This window comes from Coccinella septempunctata, chromosome 2 (assembly GCF_907165205.1).
Source record: "Coccinella septempunctata chromosome 2, icCocSept1.1, whole genome shotgun sequence".
Lineage (NCBI taxonomy): Eukaryota > Metazoa > Arthropoda > Insecta > Coleoptera > Coccinellidae > Coccinella > Coccinella septempunctata.
This window is the reverse complement of record NC_058190.1, coordinates 30293531-30320210: the sequence shown is the minus strand read 5'-3', so window position 1 is coordinate 30320210 and position 26680 is coordinate 30293531. Positions and strand designations below refer to the sequence as shown.

Sequence of the window (26680 nt, the reverse complement as noted above, 5' to 3'; positions counted from 1 at the left end):
TAAAATTATCGCCTATTAATGGCGCAAAAGGAATGATATGTTGTTCAAGGACTTCTGTTACGTACCTGTAAGCATCAACGCTGCCTCTATCAAAGACGAACAACTCTGTACGGGCGTCGTAAGCAATGCCAGCCCACACCATGATCTAACCACCTTCGAAACCTACTTTGCACCATACAACCTTCAGCAAACCTCTCACCACGGCGTCTGTACACTCGCTGACGTCCATCAGGATGTCGTGAAGTAATTCTCGATTCATCCGTGAAGAGAACCGCTTTCCATTGTTCGGAAGTCCAATTTAAGTGTTCTCGGGCAAATTCAAGTCTCGCTCGTCTGTGTATTGTGGTTTGTTCTGGGACTCGGGCTGGTCTATATGCTCTGAAATCCCTCTCCGCCAACCTTCTTCTTATTGTTCGAAGACTAATATTACACTAATATTTCGTACCTCAAACAAGCGGTTACGAGCCTCAGACGCTGTTGTGAACCGATTTCGCATAACGTTCGAGACGATGTAACGATCATCTCTCTCTGATGTACGATGTACACCTTCTACGACCCTGTCCTGGCCTTCTTGTGTACAAACCAGTATCTCTGTAACGCCGAATAGCATCTTGTATCGGGGTTCTTGGATATCCAAGCAGTCTTCCAATCCTACGCTGGCTGAACCCAGCGTCTGAGAGTGCCTCAGCCTTAGCTGTTCCGGCTGCGTCCACTGGCATTTTTTTAGAATGGAGAAAATAACCGCGTCCCAACACCTCGGTTTTATTAGAAAAAATTTTATCACAACACTTTAAAACAACACATGATAAAATCATAGTACAAATTAGATACAGATGAAATACCCAATGAAATATTTATCATTGATACAAATTTTCACCATTGCATAATATCTTACTAATTAAACGGATCAAATTGCTGTCTATTCTCCCTAATACATAATTGACAAACCTATTCAATACGGCTGAGTGCATTTAATATTAAAAAAGGGCGGTTTGGTAAATCCTGGAAAGCTGCTTCTGTTGATGCACGAAGTTCTTCGGGACTGTTGTTTTTTTCTCTCCAATACCTATTTTATAAAACAATGCTGCCAAATGCATAGCAGCCATAATAACAACACTGATGTTCTTCTAATTTTGACATATAAAGTGACACTTTTTGAAACTCATTGACATTGACGTTTTGAACCGTTTTACTTTTCGCAACCAGTTACGCAAAGTAAAATATTTCGCAACTGATGATTAAACGATACTTGCTTTCATTGTTACGGGGTGAAAAATTCAATAATTTCCGTCCCTAGACGGAACCTCCAAGAAAAGCTTTTGAATTTATAGTAACATCCTATTCAAAATTAGATAAAATATTGTGTGAAACACGTTTTTCAAATTTCACGTTTTTTTGTGCAACGAGCGAGGCGAGATGAGAAGATGAGATGAGCAGAAATACGCTTATTACGAAAAATAATGCTTTTTCCAACTGGTTGCTCAAATTTCTATTTTATCATCTATGACCTATTACTTTTAATAATCAGAAGTAATAATTCTCTTATCGATTGAAATTTATTCTGGGAGGATGTCATGTCAAACAAAAGCCACAATTCAGAAGATTTTCGAAAATAGATTTTTCGTCCGATGAAGGAGTCTGATATAGACTCCGAAACGTTACCACTTAAAATTATAATTTCAACGTTATTTATTTTCAGTTCATTGTCAGGTAACAATTTTTTCTAGTTAATTTGCTCCTGACAAATTAGTGCAAGAATTTACGCAGGAGCAAATCGTCGATTTCATTTTTAATTGATTTTGTTTCAGAGATTGGGAGTGAAAACCCTAAAAAGTTTATTAAGAAATAATTCTCTTCTTGAAACTTGGGAAATTCATGGCCCACTAACAAAAAATTATCATTATGTGATGTTTTAGTGTTTTTTAGCATTTCTGAACATCATACCTATAAAATATTATATATCATTTTGAAGGGAAAAAATAACGAATTCAACGAAGTAATAATATACAGGGTGTTCCATTGAAAAAAATATAGGTTTGTGTCGTATCTTCAAAATCATACTTCGAAAAAAAATATTGAGTACGCCCCTGGACTCTACGCAGAATTCTGTATCAGACGCAGTTTTTAGCTCGGCATTATTTCTAATTATTTCTAATAACTTCGGAGATAAAGGAAGGGTCCGAAAAGTATCAATTTCCAAAATCGCCCTGTATCTCATAAACGGAAACAGTTATGCATAATCTGATTAGGACAACTTGAGTTTCACCATTGAGTATTAATACTCAATGGTTTCACAAAAAATTAGAACAGGAACGTGAAAACCGCAAGGCTCTATCTTGAATAAGAAGCGAGAAACCTGGCTGTCTCACCCAAAATGGGATGCACTGTACATAGCTCAACTGCGGATAGATGAAACACAAACAATTGCAAATATCCTATAGTTGTAGGTTCTACGATGCTTATTCTATATAAAATACAGGGTGCCTTATTCATTTGGTCCATATTTTCCACAAATCATAGCGTCGGAATATTATATTCAATTTTTAGGAGAATCTGTTGAGTGGATATCCTCATCGACTATGTTATAGCAGCCTTAAGTTCAGTACCGAGTAAAGATCGATTGAATTAAAATATGTCTATGAAACACCCCGTATATCGGAATTCATGAAAATGGACAAATGACTTGGAAAATACAGAAATAGGTTATTTCATAAATGCGCATTTCGTTTTAATGCGTTGGTACTTCATTGTTAGAAACAATGTGAAATGTAGTGGAAAAAATTGAAGTAGGAGTTTTGGTCACTTGTAAAACCTTTAGATTTTACACCTTTCTTCAGTTCACTTTATTGGCCCATTATTATAATTTAATATAAAATTATGCTAAGTATTATAATAAAACAAAAAACAATGTAGGTATTCACCAGAAGTTATTCTGCTCAATATAAATATGATAGTTCTTGTTTATCTGTATTAGTGTCCGTACTGGGAAATGTAAAATAGAAAATAGTAAATATTCACCAGAAATTACTGTGCTTAGTATAGGTATAGATATTCGTTTGTATTCTTGAGTCAGAACTGTACCTAACTATCTTTGTTAGTTCTGTTTCAGCCTTTAAAAAGAAGCGGAGTGCACGGAAACGCTGGAAATTATTTTGATATGAAGAAAATGAAATATTCCAAATACTCGGCCAAATTTTATTTTACAATATAATCATAAATTTTTGGTCTTTCTCATCAAGTATCCCAAATAAAAACCATACGCATTGAACAGGAGAATGGACTGAAATTCAGCTATACGACATCTGCGAACAAAAACTTTTATGTAACAAATCAAGACGTTCATATTTTCTAGGAAATCTGCGATGTTTACCGACCTAAAAAGAAATTCCTCGGAACTGTAAACTGGTCGCCAAAGTTTGCCATATAAGTTCAACTTTCTGTGTCAAGAAATTCACGCCGCATCGTGGAGTCTACAGATTTCATAACATGTCTTATTCATACTTCCATAAATGGATGGCAATATTGCAAATATACTTCAATATTCATGATATTCAGGAGACAGAATTTCAGGTACTCTAAGATATGATTGAAGAAATTCATTCTTTAAGTAGATACATGCTGGCTTGAAATAAAGGGCTATTGGGTTGGGATAAATAATTGCACCAAGTTAATATCTTGTTTCGAAACGAACAATATTTATGAATTTTGCAGGGAGTAAAATGATGTAATAACGCATCTGATACCATATTTACTTTACCTCCAGCTTTACCTGAAATAACCCAACTTTCAAAATTTAAATGGGACCTCATATAACCAATATTGTTGCGTTTCTCTTATATTCGTGAAACGAAATAAAAATAATTTTTTTCTATTTGGTATCCGAGCTATTATTAAAGTTATAGACATGTGGTTTCGCGACCCTGATCTTTTTTTTGTAAAACTTCTAAAGCCACAAATAGAAATTATCCAACTTCTTTTGTTCCTGAAATACAGGGCGAAAACGAAAATGTTCACTTTTGGAGATATTAAGTATTTCTCAGGCGCTGTATGAGATAGAAAAAATTAAAACCTCTTATGATAGATATTTTTTTATAAAAGTCAGTGGCATATTCAAAAAGTTTTTTACTGCACTGTTCTTAATATTGGGCACAATATTGGTATTTTTCAAATGAAACCTGTATATTAAAGTCAAATTATTTATTTTTTTATACATTGATGTATCACAACCTAATCTGATCAATAAATTTTAGATTCAAAAATCAGAAAAATCCATTTTTATTTTTGTGTTTCAACGGCATGTGATTCAAACCTATTTATTTAATTATATTTTGAACATAAACTCAAAATATCGAAGTTCATGTTAAAGAGTGATATTTTGAGTTTATTCATTTGACTTAGGCCCGTTTGCACCAAATGCACTTAGTGTTAAGTGTCCCTTAAAATGAACCCTTAAATTACGTTGCACCAACTGTAAAGTGACATTTAAATGGCTAAAGCTAGCCTTAAATTTAAGCGCTTCTGTAATGACCACTTAGGTATTTAAGGGCGGGATTCAAACCTAAAATAATTTGTTGAACTCATAAACTGGCTGCAGAACTGCTGTGGTTTTTCTACTAACGTCAAGTACCTTTTGTTTGACATTCGATTTCAATATCAAACATAATGCTAATTCAGCAACAAAAAGTTGTCACTCTTTGATAATAATATAATAGTTTACTTGACACTGACTGACAGGACAATAAAGTTAGGTTAATGAAATGACAACGATCATCGGCAACCGGCCAACCAATGAAAAGGCTTTTTTGGACTAGAATGAAGTTGCACCAAAATAAAAAACTGAAATATCACTAGATATCAAAACTTAAGGGCCCCTTACTTAAGATTCTGTTAAGCCGCAGTCGTGCAACTGGCAATAAAATTAAGCGTCCATTAACTTTTAACTACGCTTAGTAAAGTACTTATTTTAAGGGGGATTTGTGCAAACGGGCCTAACTTGAATAACGTTGCACCAACTGTTAAGTGACATTTAAATGGCTAAAGCTAGCCTTAAATTTAAGCGCTCCTGTAATGACCACTTAGGTATTTAAGGGCGGGATTCTAACCTAAAATAATTTGTTGAACTCATAAACTGGCTGCAGAACTGCTATGGTTTTTCTACTAACGTCAAGTACCTTTTGTTTGACATTCGATTTCAATATCAAACATAATGCTAATTCAGCAACAAAAAGTTGTCACTCTTTGATAATAATATAATAGTTTACTTGACACGGACTGACAAGACAATAAAGTTAGGTTAATGAAATGACAACGATCATCGGCAACCGGCCAACCAATGAAAAGGCTTTTTTGGACTAGAATGAAGTTCCACCAAAATAAAAAACTGAAATATCACTAGATAGAGAACGCTTGATTGCAGATAACTAAATCTATTATTAGTTGCCCTTTGCATCCTTGGTTGCCTCTGGTGCAGCCTTTCTGTTGCTTTATTCCTTTGAATATGATTATTATGAATTCGGTTTGACATCAATATGTGATTTTTTTATATATCGTTGGAAGGCATGTGATTGATCAGTACTTAATAATAATAATAATCTTCATAAGTCTCTTTTGACAAATAATAATGTATGAGAGAAGTCAACAGTTTGATTATCACAAACGACAATAAATGTACACGAAATATACACTTAAATCTAAATGATTTAAGATATCACATCATTCGGGTACATGGTTGGGTCTTATTTATTCCTTTGGTCTTTAGGGAACAGGTATGTTGTGTACTGGCATACTTTCAGGATTGTCAATTCATCCTTTATTGCGGAGGTTAATTTGTCATGCATGACCCAAAGTTTTTTGATCCAGAAGCTCTGTAAACTATCAGGTCCAGGCGTTTTTCAGTTGTGTAGTCCTCTGAGAGCTAATGTTGTTTCTTCAATTGTAATCATGTCGTGCTGCACTGGTTCTTATTTTAGAATTTCCAATCCATTTGGCATCTCCATTAAACTGAGGTTTCGTTGATAATTGTTCGGTCCAGAATTTTTCAATAGTTTCCTTTGGTGGTAACTTTCCACTTTCTTCATCAGATGTGAGTGACCTGTAGAAACTGAATGCCCAGGCGGGTAATTTCCATACGGGGTCTTGTTATTCTCTATTGCTAGCTGACGCAGAAGTTCTCGTTTAATTGCGTCCTGAACAACAATCAAGGATCTATACAGCCTATATCGATTTAAGTAAGACCTTCGACTCGGTGAATCGGAAAGCGCTGTGGAAAATCATGGGACGCCTTGGAGTACCCGAAAAATTCTTAGCAGTGTTTAAAAGCCTCCCTACCAATAATATCGCTAGAATACAGCATAAAGCGGTGAACACATATGAGCGGCCGCGGCCGCGATCACGATCGTGAGACATCGCGACTGAACCCCGCTCTATCGCTGAACAGATCGTGATATTACGTGCGGAATAATACATTTGCATGGGACGCTTCTCGATCGTGATCGTGATCGTGGCCGCGGCCGCTCATATGTGTTCACCGCTTAATGGCTCTACAACCGACCATTTCTTAACCAACTCTGGAATAAAACAAGACTGCGTGTTAGCGCCTTTACTGTTCAATATTTTCGTCATAGCTGCTCGATAATTGCTGACATGAGTATACCTGTAAGAGGTGTTGGAATAAGACTCAGATTTGATAGAGGCCTGTTTAACTTATCGCTTACAGCTCAGAGGATCTACAGATGATGTTGGACACCTATGACAATATATACGAAGCTTTAGGTCTTAGACTGAATATCGACAAAACCAAAGTCCGCCAGAAAGGTCTTCAAACAGATATCAGCCTAGAGGATGAAACTCTAGAACAAGCTTAGATTAATAAAACAGGAGATAGAGCATCTCGACAACAACGCGTTCACAAAATACTGCCATAAATATGAATTTGGTTTCCTTGGGTGGGGGAACTGGACAGGGGCGGATTCAGAATTAGCCACACTGTGAATATTTCAGGTAGTCGGCAATAATTTTATATCTAATGGGAATATGTTTCAATGCAAAGATTTCGAGTATTTTACTTATGACAACTAATCAGAGGAATGTAGAACTAAAAATACCAAAACACCTAATGTAAAAAAGAATTTATTTTGAATAAAATGTTACTGTACACTAATGGCCAATATGACCCTATCCTATATATACAGATTATTTGAAATTGTATTCACTAGGTATATACTGAAAACCAAAAATTACTTTCATCAAATAAATTCCCTTTAAAATGGTTAATTCTCAGAACAATAGAAGTGGAAGCAGCTGAATTTTATGGAATTTGTATAATGAGAATCTGAAAGAGTTTGTTCATTGAAGAGATCCTCAAGTCTTTTGAACAGATTTTGAGGAATGAAAAAGTAATGTTACACTGTAGAAATGTACTAATAATTGTAAAATCAGAAATGATTTCTTATTATATACAAATATCCATGATAGAATCCCTCAATTCTAAATGAAGCATCATTCTTTTTTTCTTTTATGGGCAGTTTTAAATTGAATTAAGTTATATTGCATATTAAATAATAAGCAGTGTTTTGAACTTTCATTTTTAGCAACTCAATTACATCCACAACCTGCTTCCCCTTCAAATTTTTATGCCACTTCAAAAGTGCTTTTTGGTGTTGAAGTGCATTATAATTAAGAGTTCTTCTTATAAAACTGTAAGCTTTAACTGAATAATAATCTAACTTTAGAGCAAATTATTTGAGGTCATTGCCATATTTATGTTTTTTATGCATGCAGCTACTTCGAAGAAATTTTTCATTAGGTATTTGCCTCGGCCTTCCAAGCTATCTTGAATTTTTCCTTCCAATGAATTGAGAACGGGTGTAGGATAGCAACTTCTTTCTTGAGGTACTGACGACTCACTCGTCATCTTGAATCGGTTCTTTGACTGCTGTTTTCCAATTTCTGTCCTCCACAAGTTTTCAACTGAAATTTTACTTCGAAATATGAGAAGCTACCAAATTTCAAGTTCACCACACAAATAGAAGTTGTCAGAAATCACTTGTAAAATTTCAAACGAACTGATATTCAGACAAGAAAGCGAGTTAAAGAAGTGGTAAGCTATATCTTACCTCACTCGGGATGGCTACTTTTTCCCAATTTACGATAAAAGTCGATTTCTTTCATTATACTGAAGTCTGGAGAGCAAATTACAAGAGAAATGTAAATTGTGTTCAACATCCATTGCAACTCTCCACTGCTGTTGTTTGGTTTCATTTCTGCGAAAACTAAAATTAAAATCAATTATTTTAATGTACAAACTCAACATTTCAATGAAGGTACAAATCATTAGATCGTGTTCAAACAGAATTTGACCCTGGCGTCCCCTAACTCCCTCCCCTGATTTCATAAAGTGGTGAACTCAAACAAGAATGAAATTTCAAAAACTTACTGGAATAAGTGAATCGCTGTCCTCTTCCGTGTATAAATTGCACTTCTATTTCAAACACACTTTTTTACGGCACATCGCTGTATATTTTCCAAAATATTACGACGTAAATGATTGAAATAATATTTTGACAATTACAAATACACACGCCGTCTTAGCCTAGTTGCACACACACCGATTTTGGACGGCCAATTTTATATCGTTCGTCCAAATTCCAATAGTGAACCAAGTGTGTGAACGGGACCTGGCACACACGCTGACCAGTGAACGGTGCCGGTAAAATGCCGGTGAGCAACCGTCCAATACCGGCAATACCGGGATGTAGTGGCGTACATGACTAAGTACACGTTTGTTCTAGCACCGATTGTTTACCATTGAACTCAAGAAAGAGTTCTTTCTTGAGTTCAATGTTGTTTTCCGACCATATCAGTCGAATTCGTTTGGCTGATCGTTTGGCCGGTAAAAATCCGGTGAGTGTGCTCGCAACTGCTACCGATAAAATATTGGCCGATTTTAATCCGGGCCGTCCAAAATCGGTGTATGTGCAACTAGGCTTAGAAATTCATAAGCGATCAGGAGGAGAATACAAGCGAAAATTGATTTCATTGGTGGTTGCCTGGAATGGGAATTATTGGAAGAATGAACAGTGTCGAAAATAGCTTATGTTCCATCTATTTAATCTATGAGAACAAGTCGAGCAGTTCAAATACTTGGGAATCTTCACAAATACTAGGGCTAACCTAGTCACGGAAATAGACAACCGTATCAATTCGGCATCACGGGCATTCTGGAAGCTAAAAGACAGCGTGTTTCAAAATCACGAACTCAATCTGCAGACCAAGACAACTGTTTACAAAGCAGTGGTTTTCCTGACGCTTCTTTACGTAAGCGAAAGCTGGACACCCTACAGGAGACATTTAAACAAACGCAACAACGTCATCTAAGAACAATAATGCACATCAGATGGTTCCACAAAATTTCGAATGCAGAAGTCTTGCAACGCGTGAGTTGTACAACAATTGAGACTCAGTATCGAGTGCCCGACTTAGATGGAGTGGCCACATTCTGAGGATGCAAGACACTAGACTACCCAAAATATCTCTGTATGGCGGATTCACTGAGGGAGCTCGGAAACCAGGAGGACAGTATAAGCGGTTTAAGGATATACTGCATCAATCCCTAAAATCAGTTAATGACAATCATAACTGGAAACAACTAGAGACAGATCACATGCAGTAGTGGTGGTCTTTGGTGCACAGTTATAATGGAGACTCGAGAAGAATAGAGCGGTGGCCAGATCTGGTTGGTGACTATCCATGCCCGGAGTGTGGAAGGATCCGTAGGTCACGCTTGGGTCTCTTCAGTAAGAGGAGGGCACACAGTCGCAATTTGCCCCAAAGAATTATAAGTCTGTTGGCACCGATAGTTTTTTTTTTTTGGTCTTTTTGTTCATTTATTCTTGGTAATGGGATACAGCAATGATGAAAATTACGCGTTACTGGTCTGCCACTTGTTGTTCAGTGACATTGAGATTTGGGTAGGAATTGAAGAATTCCTCATGAGGAATTCTCCTATAGTTGCTTGTGTTCTTAACACCGCCTGGGTGAGCTGAATATCCTGTGCAGCACCTTAAGAAGTTCGAGTCGACAATTGAATTGGACTCGTTGGTTGCTGTTGGTGATTTGGAGCTGTAGCTTCTTTCGCAGCAGGAGCCCGTTTTCTCAGCAGCCTGCCACCGCGCCGGTCAAAGATCCACAGGCAGCGACTTATTTCCGAGGCTTCTCGTAATCAACATTTTCATGGCTGGCTGCATCGTCTACATCGTTACGATGGCTACCTGGCAGGCCATTTACCTTTCTACCTGTAAAGGTAGACTTTCTAAAGATCTAAAGTCTGGTCGCGTTGATCCTAGTGGCCGCATGCGCTTGAAGACAACAATTTTGGTAGAAATGGCTCCGCTTTTGAATAATAAACTCTTATTTACACTATATTGTGTTCGATTTTTTACTAGATGAAATTCGACATAAATAAAATAAATTTCAATAATAAATCGTTTTCAGCAACCAATTAAAAAAACATTCCGCATTAATCGAAATGATAAACTAAGTACCCAGTGGTAACAGTAGTCTATTCTCATCGAATCGTACTTATCTTATGATTTAAAATCAAAAATTCGAACCAAATCATGTGTTCAGTTTGATGGTTAATTCAAAAACGTTCCTTCCAATAATGCCATAGCAGCATGCAACACTTGATTAGTAGCAAATGAAACATCAAATTAATGCTAATATCGGCAGAATCACATGACGATACGAGGCCTCTTCGGTAAATCTGATTGTTTTCCATCGTTTCGTTGATGAAGTCCAAATACCTATCGATTCGAATGTAGAAGCCCGGAATGTCGGGTAGCGCACAACCAAAACCAGCACTGATAACACCTATTTGGCAGTCATGGCATACAAAAGGACCTCCGCTGTCTCCTTTACATGCATCTTGACCTCCTGGTAAATAAGCAGCGCAAAAGGTACCAGGAATCGGGGAAATAGGAATGAGCGACTCACACTTTTTATTCGATATCGGCGAAATATGCAGACAGCTTAAATTTCCTTCGTACACGTAGGTTTCTTCTGATGCTTTTTCATTCGGGTAGACAACCGCTGAGATACCGAAACCCATGATTGTGCCAGTTTTGCAGCTGTCAATAATTTCTCCAATCGCTACTTTCGGGCTAACGTTGACCACGTCAACGTTAATTGATCTTTTAAAGGGCGAATCCAACAGAATAAGGGCAATATCATTATGCATCGTTGTATAGTCGAATTCGGAATGGGCGATTATTTTACTGGCCCTTCTCCGCTGCGAACCGAATTTGTTATTCGTATTTACTCCAGCTGCTACACCCACCATCTTTGGATTATTCAAAAATGACATTATGCAATGGGCAGCCGTCAAAACAAAATCGAGTCTTATTAAAGAGCCACCACAAAAATGGTACGGCATAAGACGTCTTTGCAGAGATACCACAAATTTATAATTTTTTGTGCTACAGGGAAATCCTCCGACAACTCTGTGTACATCATTTTTAGCGAAACTTATTGTTATGTATAAAAATGTTAGGAAAAACACTAGATGAATCATTCAAGCAGGAATATTCGGATTTGAAATCTATGTTGAAATAACAAACTATAATGACATTTCACAAATAAAAAACATCTGAGACCAGAGGAAATTTATATGTAATCTTCTTTTTCTTTACTGTTAAATCATTAACTTTGCAAATCCAGACATTTACAACGTTAGTATAAACTTCATACCAAGATGAGTAATTTTGAAAGGAGAGATTTGAGTTTGCCTCAAAACTCGATATGATTTTCCCCTGTCCATTCACTTTTATAAAAGCTGTCGGCCAGCAATGAAAATACGACACATTTCACTCTGTATAAGACGAAAATGTGAGGTTATGAAGCTCGTCAAAACATTTCCTGCTTCTAATCATAAAATCATTAGATTATAAATATGAAAATGGAATACCCTTTCTTTATTTTATTTTGGTTTATTTGTGTCAATTCTTCATTTCTTACCATCGATACTTCTACTATTCATTTATTTATTCATTTAATTGATAACAAGGGTTGAGGATAGCCAATAAACTCATAAAAAAATTTTAAAATTGAAAGAAATAATCACTCAAAGGCAGCTTGCTTGAAATAGACATCATCTTGGAATAGAGTTCCATACATCCAAGCTATTCTTGAAGGTGTTCGCAGAAGGGGCCCCTACAACCACTGATGGCAGTTGATTCCACTTGTTGAACAGCCTATTTGGGAGAAACATCTGACGCAGCGAAAATTTGAAAGCTTGGTGTTGGTACCTTCCTCTCCAAAATGGCCGTTCAGAGTAAATGTAAAAATGAAAGCACCCCTTATAGGTGGGCAAGCCAAAAATGAGAAGGCGATTTTCATAGGTTGGGCGTTGGTATGGGTATGATAGGCGTATAGTCCAGCGTTGAACAAATTCCAGGAGATTTTCATCAAATTTTATTGAAGGCCACTAGACCTGTCAAGCATAAGTACTCCATTATGGGTCGTATATAAGTTCTATATAACAACCTCCACGTCGAGATGTCAGAGGTCTCAAAAGATTTTAAAACAAGTATACAATCTGTTTCGATTTTCTAGTAATTGATGGAATAAATAATTGTAGGACCAAGACAGGTCAGAATCAATGATAATACCCAAATCCAAATGACGGGTTACTGGCTTCAGTTCACAACCGTCGATCCAATAGGACAATCTCGGGTTATTTTTATCGATGTGAAGCATATAGCATTTTTCGTCGTTCAGTGGTAATATTCAGTCTTGGCACCATTTGGAGAGGACTTGAAGATCATTCTGGAGAACGCTACGTTGTAGAAGGGAAAGGCCAAAAATTTCAGTGTCGTCAGCAAATGAAAAGAGCATAGATTGGATCAGTGCAGGCAGATCGGATATATATAGAGGAAAAAGGACTTTTATTGTTCCTCAGCCTTTTAATGAATTTTTGGCGTTGTTGTAGATTTTGAGATTACTTTTCATTAGATTATTTTCACGGTGTGTGACACGGTATGGGTTATGGAATATGCAGGGGAAGTCCAGGAGACTTGCTAAGGTAGGAGACTTGAACCACCTCAAATATTTCAATTCAAATTTCGCGCTACCGGTATCGTAGATAGCTTGCGACATACTCGTAGCGAGCCACAACTAGTGGCGGCTCTATTTTGGCCGCCATCAGAACAGTTCGAGATAAGAGGGTTGAACGTGATTCTTTTGTTTTTAGGAAGTAAGAAATTGAATAATTTTTGTTTGTATACTGTCTGAAAAGTTCGATAGGTGCGTGGTGTTATTACGTTTTATTGCTTTCAGTGATTGATATTGTTTTACAAACGATGAGCCTTTTTAATGTTAGTTGTAAAAGTTTCAAGAAAACATCTGTTGTATAAACTAAAAGGGAGTGCGGGAGACTTGACCCATATGCTATGGGTCGGGAGACATAAACAGTGGTCCAAGTTTCCCGCGCTGAGCTTAGAAAATACCTTGCTTCAAATAAAGAAAATGGAATAATAGAAACAAAAATACAAAAATATACAAAAGTTCGGAAAAGTAAAAAACATCTCGAAAATAAGTGAGATTGACTCTGAAATAAAAAATATGTATTTCATATGCTGATACATCTGATGATGAAAACCTTGACATAGACAATCGTTTGTCATTGGAAATTGTTTTCTTTCAATGTTTTTCCTGATAAACAAACTTATGGTCAAGTCTCTCTCGCCCCCTGTTCAACTCAAAATGACCATCTCACCATCACTATACTATTATCTATTGTTACCTATTTGGGCATGATATCTTCACGAAAAATATGAGTTCCTACCATTTACAGATACAACTTAAGTGGTTTCAAAGTGAAAAGGGGTTCAACTCTCTTGGACTCACCATAACTGAGAAACTTAGGGTTTGACATTTAGGAAGAAAAAAAATGACCTTCTTTATCTGAGCCCCCGAAAGCAAATTAAATTTTTGTTCACCCTGTCATGGGTAGAGAAAAAATTGATTATGTAGAGCAGGGCTGAGTAATCAAAAAAGTTTTTTCCACAGTTTTCAATTCATTTGACGACCAGGAATGTCCTTCCAAGTATGATAAGAAAATTTCATCGATGAGCTAGGGTCGAGTGGGAACAAACTTGACAGATTTGGTCGAATGTCCGTTTGGGAGTTTTCGTCATGCGGAACCACTATCATAGATTACCTGAAACTTTTTAGGTTTTTCACTCCCAATCTCTGAAACAAAATCAATTAAAAAATGAAATAGATTCTTGCACTAATTTGTCAGGAGCAAATCAACTAGAAAAAATTGTTGCCTGAAAATAAAGAACTTTGAAATTATAATTTAATATTGTAACGTTTCGGAGTCTATATCAGACTCCTTCATCAGACGAAAATCAATTTTCGAAAATCTGATGAAGGAGTCTGATCAACACCTCCTAGAAGAGAAGGCCTCAGGGCTTCCGCGTGACGTAAGCATCAGGAGTGCATCTCACTCAACGGAGCTTGTGTGATCGGTGCAGATTTCTCGATTGTTTCACATTATAACTGAATGAAAACGTGACTTTATTATGGTTTTCGGTTTTATGAGGATGCCAGTCATCATCTGGGCCTTTCATTGCATCCCATTCTTGAATGAGAATTTAAATTATCTGACGGATCATTTATTTTCTAAGGTTTTCAATTTTCTCTTATTGGAAATTTTAACATGACGGTCATTAGTCTTTCCGCAGTAATTTTTCAAAAGCGTATTTGTAGTGCATTTTATAATTATATTGACAATTATTTCAGCGGAATGAGTTTCACAATATTGGTTTTCAGGTAAAATTTCATATTGACTTATATATTTCGAAATGAATTGAATGACACATGCTCGCTTATTATGAATTTTAAGGAATGTTTCCTCATATTCATGAATTATTTTATTGAAAATTATATATGAATATAAAACTATTTGCACCACGATATCTTGGGGATAAAGCAATCGTCCTCTGCTTAAATTTGTTATGAGATGATAATTATCTTCAACAATAAGTTCATCATCGATAATCAATATTCCCTTACATCTGTCACATTGAAGTTTTCTGAGAACAATATAACAGCAATACCCGGCTAGATAAGTTATCACAGGCATGTCATCCCTAACATTATCTATATCGCTGTTTTCGACAATGACATTTGGGTTGAATTCAGTGAAATCTTGGTTCTCGTCAAGGAAATCAATATCATCATGAAATGTTTTTATATCAATATTTCCGAATGCCTGTGACTTTAAAGTGAGAAGTGATTGAACCCTAAGCCTTTTTTCTACCTCATATAATTGTCGTATGGAAATATGGTATTGTCCTCCGGCGAGTTGGCGATATTTACCGAATCTGTTTTCCAATTCATCAGTTTGAAATTTTCCCAATAGAACGTATTTCATTTTCAGTTCAGTAAAGCAGTATTTCAATATTTCCGTCATTCCATATAATGTATGGCTAAGAGCAGTATGTGTCTGTGCTGTTAATTTTGTTCGAAAATTACCGTTTTTCCAAAGGTCCAACCAATTTATCATTTCATTTAAAAATATAAATTTAGGATCCGCCTGAAAATTATTACCGAAAACTGGCTCTTGATAGATGTCATTCAAACCAAAGATTATAGAGTAGAAAGATAGGAAACGAAGCGACTGAAGTGATGTGAGCGCCATCTGTGTTTCAAATGTGTTTTTAGGGCCCTAAGACTGGTTAAAATTTTAATTCGAGGGACATATGAAATTTTGCGAGATGTCAGAGTCATATGGCCATTTTGATCAAACAGGATTTGATTCTCGTATCCATAGACAACCTCGTATCGCCTTTTGTTTTTCAAGCCCGTTCTAGTTGCTGATTATTGATATTTTTGTCTAATTTCTTGGCGAAAACCTCAGAATATCGTTCGAAAATTATTTTATGATGAAGAACTGTGGATCAAATAAAACGAATTTTACTAAAGAAAATGGGAATGTGAGTATTAAAACTAGCAACATGTGACTCGGTCATTCATTGATTTTCATTTTCAGTGCTACGAAGTGGATAAAATTTTCGGAGCGTAAAGGCCTGCAAACACTACAGACTACACCACATGCAATGAACATTTTACTGTTACTTAAGGGCTCATTTAGGGGAAACTATGACTTTTATACGCCCATTCAAAGATTCTCAATTGCCTTCAATATATTCAGAAATGCAAAAGTTTTATGGATTTTGATTTGGGAATCGGGTGACTGTCAAATTATTGTTTGGAAAGTCAAAGTTTTATGAAACCTCCTGTGAGTGTTTTGTTCATTCGTCAATCAATTTGTATATTGTGTCATAAAAAGACCATACCATGAAGAAATCATAAAGAAACATGAAGAAATTATACTGACGGGCTTGAATACAGGTCTTGTATACCTGTAAGGTTTTTTTCAATTGTTGTTCTGAAAATTTTGTAAATAATATGTAAGTAACGGAAATGTGTATCCTATGACGGTAAATTGAATATTGATTCATATCAATTTCTGATATGAATTGTACAAATTCAACTCTGTTTATTAATCCAAAACGTTTTCACAGAAAAAATACCTTTGACGTACCTATAGCAGATAATCATGTGGGTACTCTTGTATCCTAGTCAAAGATCTATTCGTTGTCCATAATTTCAAATTTTTGTAAATTTTTTATAGATTGCAAATAAAAATTTATCACATCCAACAACGTATTTCATTGATACCAATCGATTCCAAGCAATGTTCAGATGAAAACTAACATCCTGGTCACAAAACAAAACCTTCCTTTTGTTATGTCGCTCAGGATGTTTGTTTTCTGGTCTCAACAAGGTCAATATTGAAATTCAGTACAAGGAATAGAATTCGAATTTCGCGCCCTTCAATTATAAAACAGAAAACTGTTATATTTAACAGTTTTTCTGTATTGATAATACGTTTTCAGCGCCATCTCATTGTCAAATGTGTTTTCACTGGCCAAAATGTAGTCGGTTTTTAGTACTAGCGATATGAGGGCGTTTCCTATCTTTCTACTCTATAATCTTTGATTCAAACGTTTTCCTTTGAAAGGAGTTTTAACGTTGACAATCTTCCACCACTTAATGAAAATGTCAAGGAAATCGGCGGTATCTTTTGCGTGATCAATTTTAGACCCAATTGATAACAAGGCTTCTACAACGAAAGAATTGAAAATTTTTAAAGCCAATGAAACATTTTGTCTTTCTATATTCGAGGGAAAAAGTGATTTTAGGTTTAAAGAGTAGCCAAATTTCAATAATTTATTATTCTCTAACTGGTGGAGCTTCCTCAAACATTCGAACGAAGCAATTTTTTCAACGCCTGTTTTGAAATCCGGGTAAAACAATTTCATTTCCGGTTTAGAATTCAACCAATTATTCCTAATGCATTTTAGCAAGTGTACCGAATCAAAAAGATAAAAAAGAGGTCTTGTTTTATCAGAAGGATGGCAATATACTATAGAGAGCTGTTTGTTATCCGCGAAGTTACTCATAGCTCTACTGTTGACTGCATTATTATCACTGATAACACAAAAAACTCTATAACCGATTTCTTCTAGTTTAATTATAATAGACCTTATCAATTCGAAAATCATAATGTGATCTACTTTAGATGTTGGACAAATATGAACAACTTCTTTGAAGCTCGATGTTATGCTAGTTATCATGAACACGAAGGCAGAATTAGCTAAATTAATATTATTGAATGCAGTTCCAACTATATTTCCGGCTTTATAATCCAAATACGGTTTGATGTGAATTTCATCCATCAATAAAAGAACGAAACGTTCATGGTCCTCCAATAATTTAAACACTTTTTTCGCGTAAGTTAGGGTAACTTTTTTTTCTTCAGGTGTTGGATCAGTTGACAGTGTACTGCAAACAGATTTTATAGTATTAACATGGGGTAATATGAGAACTCCAAAATTTCTCAAAAATTTATAAGCATGTGGACTTATAGTGACCAGTACAGAAGCTAAAATCATTGTACTTTTCGAATACCTATACCGTTCCTTGGAAATTGTATGCAATTTCAGTTGTTCCGAAATAAAATTCAAAGACTTCAAATACGAATCATCTTCCGAATCCACTGATGATCTATGAGATATAAAAGATTCAATTAAATTCGACGTATGCTTCAGAATACCATCTTTCTGATTCTCTGTCGAGTTCTCTGTACTCTCGGATGATATATCTTGATCTATTCGGCTTAGTAAAATATCTAATTCATTAATATCATTTGATTTAAAGGGAGTTACTTTAGATTCATCATTATATAGAAAAACTTTAATCTCCTCCCCTAATAAAAACGTTTGTACTTTCAAATTTGAATCAACTAAAACAGAATATGTAATAACAGGCCCTGGTGAATATTTCAGTCTAAATAACAGAACTTTTTCTTCATCAACTATTTTATTCCATAAATTAGGCAGCTTGAAATTATTCAAAACATTGAGGAACGTTTTAAAATCTTCATATGAATGCAACTTCTTATTAATTTCCCATTCTTTTCTACTTTCCGCTATAGCTTTTTCGAAATTCTCTTGTTCAAAATGTTCTAATTTTTCGTCACGACTTACCCTTACCTTGATATCTTTCGATAAATACTTAGGACAGTTTGGAAACAGAGTAGGAACAGCATCTCTTCTTAACCTAGGGATTTTCAGAGGTACTGTTACTGTATGGCCAGTTCTAGAATCCTTGGCTGAAGTGGATTTGATGAAATTATCGTCTCCAAAATGTTTCTCACAAACTCTGCTGAAAACGGATGGTTCAAAATTTTGCCTAGGAATGGCGGAAATCCACTTTTTAAGTAAACACGTATCCGTTGGGAACTTAAAAACGTGCACTTTCGGCCCGTTTCGATAATTTCCCCTACACCCCGGAACACAACACATATTGGGCATTTTTTTCTCACTGAGTACTGAAAAGTACTAACAAATATATCACAAAAGCACTAAAATACAATAAGAATTATTCACGCTATCACGCTGGTTTAGCAACAGGTTGAATGACTTCGCAAAACAAACATAAACAAGCAGGCACGCGCCGACGCACCGCGCCGACGCACCAGACACGCTTTCAATAGAGTGCACTTCGAGTGGTGACGTCACAGCTTTTCTCAACAGAGCGCTCTGGCCTTCTCTTCTAGGAGGTGTTGGTCTGATATACCTAGACTCCGAAACGTTACTATATAAAATTATAATTTCAAAGTTCTTTATTTTTAGTTCTCAGGCAACAATTTTCTCTAGATGATTTGCTCCCGACAAATTAGTGCAAGAATTTACGCATGAGCAAATCGTTTATTTCATTGTTTAATTGATTTTGTTTCAGAGATTGGGAGTGAAAACCCTAAAAAGTTTCAGGAAATGCAGAATCCTCCCAGAATGAATTTCAATCGACACCATCATAGATGTTGAAGCTGGTTCATTATAGGACAAATCTCTGTTTAGATTGAGAGAATATTTCAGTATTTCGAGGGGATTTCTGTCTGACACTATAGTTTCCTTCAACAAAATGTGTAATTTGCACAACAATCTAAAAAAACTAGTTGCTGTCACTCAAAGCGCGTATTTTATTACATTCAAAGCAATAACAAAGGAGAAGGTGAAGAGAGAAACGATAATATTTTTTCCACCACTTTCATCAACTAATGCGAATTTTGGTAGTTTTTTATTCATTATCACATGCCTGATAAAGTCAAGTTGTCCATCAACCCTGGTATAGTACCCAGGGCTATTCAATTGAGCGCATCCATATCCGGACGAAACTATACCATACTGGGTGTTACAGCAAAACAGTGGCCCTCCAGAATCTCCTTGACATGAGTCTTTATCACCTCCTTTTGCATACGCGCAAAATATCGTACTTTTCAGGACTTTTCCCCTCATTTCCGCGCATTCATCGTCTGAAAGCACCGGAATCTTGACGCATTGGAGGATTGGATTGAAAACGTAGTTCAGAGGGGCCTTTTCCGGATCCCAAGCCTCTCTGTGGCCCCAACCGATAACGGTGCCTTCGCGGCAGTAATCTTTAACGTCGCCATCGTTCACAAACGGTGGTAGCCCGATGAGACCTACCAATGTGGAATTCATATTGAAGCCTTCCTTCAGTTCAATTAGGGCAATGTCGTTTAAAAAATTGTTCTCCTTGAACTTTCCATGTTTGTAGATTTTTTTCGCATGTCTGCGTTGAATCCCCTGTTTGTTGGTTTCAGACGTTCCCGCTACCACTGTGTAGTATTTAGGGTTTGTCGTGGTGATGCAGTGTGCTGCTGTGAGAACCCAATCTGGTTTGATAAGAGTGCCTCCACAGAAATGCTTCATCCTCGTGGTCGTTCTTATGGAGACTACGAAAGGATACTTTTCCGTTGAGCAGTCTTGACCGCCGATTATTTTTCGGAGAATTTTCGGTCTTTCTTCGTCGCATTTGATCGTTTTCAGTAGGTTGAGAAGGATGAATAACGACAACAACATTTCAGATTATGACAAACACATCGAAATCTGGCAAAAATATTCTTCTTCATTGACGTCATATTTGTCAGTGGTCTAAATTCTTCTATAGATGTTTTTCCTCAAGTGTCTATACGTTTTGCCCTTTTTTCGTCTCTTCAAGTTCAAACTTTCTATGAATTTTTTTTTCGAAACTGAATCTCAATTTCTACATAATTTTGGGCTGGCATACTACTATAAGAACCCATAGAACACACACAAGGTCGATAGGATTAGACGTTATTTTTCCTTTATACTCATTCATTCATTCATTGCTGTATCCCGTTACCGGGAAAAAATCTACAAAAAGACAAAAAAAACTGGTGCTTATACTTTCTTAGGGCTAATTGCGACTGTGTGCCCTTCTGTTCCTTCCATACTCTGTGCATGGATAGTCACCAACCAGATCTGGCGGCCGCTGTATCCTTTTTGAGTCTCCATTATAACTGTGTACCAAAGACCTTCACTGCGATCCGACTAACCCTAGTTGTTCCCAGTTATGATTGGCATTAACAGATTTTAGGGTTTGATGTAGTATATCCTTGAACCGCTTACGTCCAGTTTCATAATCAAATTTAAAGTAACTTTAAGCTTAAAGCTCCCTTTACTGTCATTTTTAGTAGGGTTAAAGGAAGCTTTAAAGTTGAAGGGACTTTAGGTTTGATTATGAAACCGGCCGTTATACTGGCCTCCTGGTTTCCGGGCTCCCTCTGTGAATTCGCCATACAGAGCTATTTTGGGTAGTCTTGTGTCTTGCATCCTCAGAATGTGGCCGCTCCATCTGAGTCGGGCACTCGTTACTTGAGTCTCAATGGTTGTACAACTCGCGCGTTGCAAGACTTCTGCATTCGAAACTTTGTGGAATCATCTGATGTGCATTATTTGTCTTAGATGACTTTGTTGCGTTTGTTCAAGCTTTCGCTTCCGTAAAGAAGCGTTGGGAGGAACACTGCTTTGTAAACTGTCTTGTAAGCTGTCTTACTGTTCAGATTGAGGTCGTAATTTTGAAACACTCTGTCCTTTAGCTTCCAGTATGCCCGTGATGACGAATTGATACGGTTGTGTATTTCCGTGTCTAGGTTAGCCTTAGTACTTATGAAACTTCCCAAGTATTTGCTCTGCTCGACCTCTTCTAGAGTTTCATTCTCCAAGCTGATATCTGTTTGAAGGCTTTCTGACGGACTTACCAGGATTTTGGTTCTGTCGATATTGAGTCTAAGGCCTAAAGCTTCGTATTTGTACAACATCATCTGTAGATCCTCTGATCTGCTAGCGATAAGTGCGCCGTCGTCTGCATATTGACGATTATTTGATTAAGTTTCGTGATAAACTTTGAACGGGTTTTTGCTCTGAGGCGCTTCAGGTTAAATAGGCCTCCATCAAATCTGAATCTTATTCTAGCACCTCTTACAGGCATACTCTTGTCAGCAATTATCAAAACAGCTATGGCGAAAATGTTGAATAGTAAAGGCGCTAACACGCCGCCTTGTTTTATTCCAGAGTTGGTTAAGAAATGGTCGGTTGTAAAGCCATTATGCTGTATTCTAGCGGTGTTGTTGGTATGAAGGCTTTTACACAGTGCTAAGAATTTTTCGGGTGCTCCAAGGCGTCGCATGATTTCCATAGCGCTCTCCGATTCACCGAGTCAAGGACTTACTTAAATCGATGTAGGCTGTATAGATCCTTGATTGTTCACGGGCCTTCTCTTGCAGCTGTCTTAGTGTGAAAATTAGGTCCACCGTACCTCGATTTGGACGTTATTTTTCCTATAAACCTGTATAGGGAACAAAAAAGACAATAAACATAAGTCGATCACGGAATCTTTTGCTTTATTTTCGATGTTTTTATAAATATTGGTACTATTGACAGTGTCATATTATATGATTATGAACCCCCATTCTCGCTTAAAGACACCATCCACCGATTGAGATGTGTTACACTGCAATGTACTGATGAAGGACAATAATACCGAAACCGGTCTACAGTCTGCGTATGAGTATATGTTTCAGCCTCTCTGGAAATTCCTGCGCTGATTCATAACTAGCACGCATTGAGGGAACGATAATTCTGAATTGTCGTCTCCATTTCAGATTGAAAAATATAGGCTTTTCCATTTAAAAAACAGCAAGCAGCAAATCTCCGATATATCATATAAAAATTACGGAAAAAAATGTTTTACAATTTTTCGGATATCTCGAACAGAAACCCAGATAAAACGAAATATTTGAAACAGTAATTTTTCAGAAACGACCTATAACTCGAGAACGAATCAAAATATCTATGATCTGCTTTTTAATTATTTCGAAAAACAGATCGAGGGTCCTAGAAGATTTGTTCTCTAATTCTTATAGTTCACGAGATACTCTCAGTCAGCATCGAATTTGGGACATCCTCTTGGTGGAGAAACTTTTTTTAGGAACTGTTGGAAAGAAGTGTAGACATTTCTTCGGCAGAAGTCACATCTGTCTTCTTAAAACTTCTCTGGCATTGATCATAAGTTGTGTAATCCATTTTGGTTGTAATCACCGACTTAAGCTCCGCGGTACTGATGACGGCAAATAAGCCAGAAACTGGTCTATCTGGTCTAGTTGCTACTCTTTCGGATCGATGACGGCAAATTCCCTGCAGTTCACTTCTCAATTTAGATTCACATGAGTCCATTTTCGTTCTTGCCATTTATTTAATGTTTGATTTATCTTGATAAATATGAAACCTAAATAAATGGTAAAAGCATCACCTAATATTCTGATGTAAAGATGAATAATTTCGGAGGTAGGTACACCTTTTCCAAAGTTTCAGACGAAGGCATCTGAAAAATAGATTCATAATTTCAGGTTTCGCAGAATTCCGAGTCCACTGACCCAGCTCATGGTGCACATAGTAAATCTATAAAACGACACAGTCGGACAGTCCCGACGAAGGTAACCAGACCAAAAAAACAGCGGATGGTCTTTGAAACAATTGATACAAAACAAGAAATGTTATTCGATGCAGCGCCACCGCAACAATTTCTTACAGCAGGGAGAGACGAGTGGAAGATAATAGGAGAAAACATTGGCCTTCAATTGATGGAATTAAGCAGACATCAGCAAACACTTTTTCAAAAACTCATATCCGATGCATTTTATTATGGTAAACTGGAAAAATTAACTGAAAACTCTGCAATCACATTGAACTCTGCCCCTTAGATCAATACCCCTATCAATGTGGGCAACCTCATATGCTCAAATGCAGATGTTACAATGTAACCCCCAGATAAATCCTGTTTGGAAATTCAAGTCTTTCAGTGTGAAATATACATGTCCAAGTACCTATATACAGTGTGTCAATTTGAAAAGGTACCGCCCTGTCCCCAAAATCAGAAAAAATAGAACAAGAGATAAACCTTGGTTCTTAGATGACATTTTATTTTATTCTGTTGGTTCCAATCAATTTGTATCAACCCTGTGAGCGTGATCATAGCAACCCCTAAAATCTCAAACGGAAAAGGGTTGAGTGGCACTCTGTTCTAAAGGTGATCCGATTGCTGTTTCAAAGATGCCATACACCTGACCTTTTTGATAAAGGAGTTTCCGTAGAAAAATATTTGCAGATTCTTGCGAAAATCTAGATCGCTAAATAAAAACACAAATATTCCTTAACAGCTGACAAAATGGGCCAGCTCATATTTTGAACTCGTTGATCGATATTCGATATCAACACAAAACAAAATAAAACGAGAGAATAGATAACATTGGACTTCCTTATTGGTAGAACAAGGATAAAACGAAGCAAATGACATGGTGGCGCCGGCACGAAACTGATCCCATATCCCCAATTTGCTGAAATGTTGATGCTTGCAAAAAGTCACAAGTGCACACACCAGTGTGTCATTTATGTAAGTACCTCAAACTGACAAAATATTAATAAAAAGTCAATTTTCTCGAAAACCGTTGAGAATTCAGACATAGTTGTAGTATCAAACTTATATTCAAATTCAACAAGGAATTCAAAAATGTAAAAATATATAGGGTGTTCCATTTGAAATAACAAAGTTACTATCTGTACAGAAGAAACGAAACACTTTGTATAGTTCTTAATAATTTTAGGAGATGCTCTACTTAAATAGAGGAAAGTTTTAATTTTAACTCTTTCTTGTAAAGTTAATAGAATTGAAGTAATCGACCTGCTCCATGGCGCAGACACTCTGTATGAGTGTTGGAAATCAATATCACAGGAGATCCCAGAAGACGACCAAATGTAGAAGATTGAACAGAAACTGGGTCCTATTGAAAGATGAAGAAGAAGAACGCCAAAATAAAATTTTCTGAAAGGTTTAAGATCTTCCTATAATATTTCACACTTTACCTGTATTTTACACTTTGTTACATAGGTATGAAACGTTAGCAATTCATTATAAATATTTTTTCGAGAAAAACTACGGAAGCAAGAACGCTCTTTCGCAGAGAATTCGTCTTCCAATACTCTTTACTCTCTACCTTCTTCGTGTCTACAAACTATAAATGAGGATAGGTAGTGCCATAACATAATAACATAATACATCGAATTCTTTTTTCATAGTTCCTCCAAGTGAGCGCTTTGTTATACGATAGGGAGCATCTTTACCCATGATTCTCTCAATAAATACCAAGTATCTATCAACTCTAGTGAAATAGCTAGGAGATTGATCCCAGGGACATCCGTAGAAAATTATTCCATAAATTAAACCCTCGCAAATTGCGGGGCCACCCGTATCCCTCAAACATGCCGTCATGTTCTTGGCATAGCCGCAAAAAGTATGTTTCAGAACTGGAAACTTCCTCTTCCTAGCACAATTTTTATTCGACAATACCTCGTGATTGTAGACCACCAAATCGGGACGTGTAACGTTCATTCTATCGGTGATGTTGCTCCTTTCTAGTCCTATCACTTCAACCGTGTTGCAAAGAGTCTTCATGTCAATGATTATCGTGTACTTGGGCACGTAATTGGTTTTCACCGTTTCCTTCTCGCGAAAAGGCTGATCTAATTGTATCAACGCGACATCGTTGAAAAGAGAATCACTCCGAAATTTATTGTGGCAGTAGATTTTCTCCACCAATCTCATTTGTTCGTCTGCAGAATTCGGCTCGCCGGCCATCACGTTCACTTTATCAGATGTCTTCTCGTAATCCAAGACACAATGGGCTGAAGTCAATACCCACTGGAGTCCGACGAGGGAGCCAGTGCAAATATGGCCAACCCCATCGGCACGAACAGAAACAATAAAGGGATACTTGGAATATGATGGTTTCTCATTAGTGCACGAAACTTGCAATATGAGGTGATGACAAATTGTTATGATGTAACAAATGCTTTTCATTATCGCACGTGTCAGATTATGACAACCTTTTAACGTCAAGACTATAATGACAACTCAGTTATTTCTGTTATCTATGACTGACAAGAGATAAGTTGGTGGTAGTTAAGGTAGAAGTTCTTCTACAGAATGGAGGTCAGGGAACTGCTTCTTGAATCAACTCCGACCAGTTTCGATTCTTCTCCATGGCTAGTTTTACATGATTTAAATATATGTCAGAGCGTTAAAAATATGAAATGACAGCAGAAAACATCAACAGAGAATGTTGATGTTGTGTTATATTTATATGATTAAAAAATATCAGACACCCTACTTAAGCCGCACTAAATTGAAATCCCATTCAATTGAAGTGGTGCATTTTCAACCATTATTGCAGATTACCTATAGAATCACTCTGTGAAATTTGCCAGAGATATCTTAGACACCCTATAGATAGTATTTATTTCCACAGATGAGAATCTATAAGATGCCCATAGCAAGCAGCGACAGCGAATCGAAGATGAGCGAGTAATTGATAGCGGTATTCTGTTATAAGCAATACTTGTATCAGGCCCGTTTACACCAATCCCCCTTAAAATGAGTACTTAACTAAGCGTAGCTTAAAGTTAATGGACGCTTAATTTTATTTCCAGTTGCACGACTGCGGCTTAACATAATCTTAAGTAAGGGGCCCTTAAGTTTTTATATCTAGTGATATTTCGGTTTTTTATTTTGGTGCAACTTCATTCTAGTCCAATAAAGCCTTTTCATTGGTTGGCCGGTTCAAGATGTTCGTTGTCATTTCACTAACCTAACTTTATTGTCCTGTCAGTCA

At 36.7% G+C, this 26680-nt stretch overlaps 3 protein-coding genes across 3 annotated transcripts; all 3 read right to left on the bottom strand.

Moving 5' to 3' along the window:
* Nucleotides 1-6036: 6036 nt before the first annotated feature.
* LOC123307134 (anionic trypsin-2-like) lies at nucleotides 6037-11609 on the bottom strand (the record flags this gene model as incomplete). Its single annotated transcript, XM_044889351.1, has 3 exons — nucleotides 10648-11609; nucleotides 8120-8270; nucleotides 6037-6091 (listed from the first exon to the last, which is right to left on the bottom strand). Coding segments are annotated over exons 1-3 (1128 nt in total), but the record flags the coding sequence as incomplete, so codon positions are not given.
* Nucleotides 11610-14459: 2850 nt separating this feature from the next.
* On the bottom strand, nucleotides 14460-18976 carry LOC123307733 (THAP domain-containing protein 1-like). Its single transcript, XM_044890153.1, has 2 exons — nucleotides 18624-18976; nucleotides 14460-14559 (listed from the first exon to the last, which is right to left on the bottom strand). Exons 1-2 carry the CDS (start codon nucleotides 18942-18944, stop codon nucleotides 14554-14556), a joined length of 327 nt encoding a protein of 108 aa, XP_044746088.1. The 5' UTR covers nucleotides 18945-18976; the 3' UTR covers nucleotides 14460-14553.
* Nucleotides 18977-19598: 622 nt separating this feature from the next.
* On the bottom strand, nucleotides 19599-26039 carry LOC123307132 (transmembrane protease serine 9-like). The gene is made up of 2 exons (XM_044889350.1): nucleotides 25026-26039; nucleotides 19599-20512 (listed from the first exon to the last, which is right to left on the bottom strand). The coding sequence occupies exons 1-2, from the start codon at nucleotides 25867-25869 to the stop codon at nucleotides 19599-19601; spliced, it is 1758 nt and encodes a 585-aa protein (XP_044745285.1). The 5' UTR covers nucleotides 25870-26039.
* Between the last annotated feature and the right edge of the window lie 641 nt (nucleotides 26040-26680).

Excerpts from the sequence above, each read along its gene's own strand:
- LOC123307132 (XM_044889350.1), bottom strand. The coding sequence starts at position 25,869 with ATGAAAAGCATTTGTTACATCATAACAATTTGTCATCACCTCATATTG. Across the intron at positions 20,513-25,025 it reads ACTACCTATCCTCATTTATA|TGTTGTTGTCGTTATTCATC; the intron begins GTTTGTAGACAC and ends CATAATCTGAAA.
- LOC123307733 (XM_044890153.1), bottom strand. The coding sequence starts at position 18,944 with ATGCCCAATATGTGTTGTGTTCCGGGGTGTAGGGGAAATTATCGAAAC.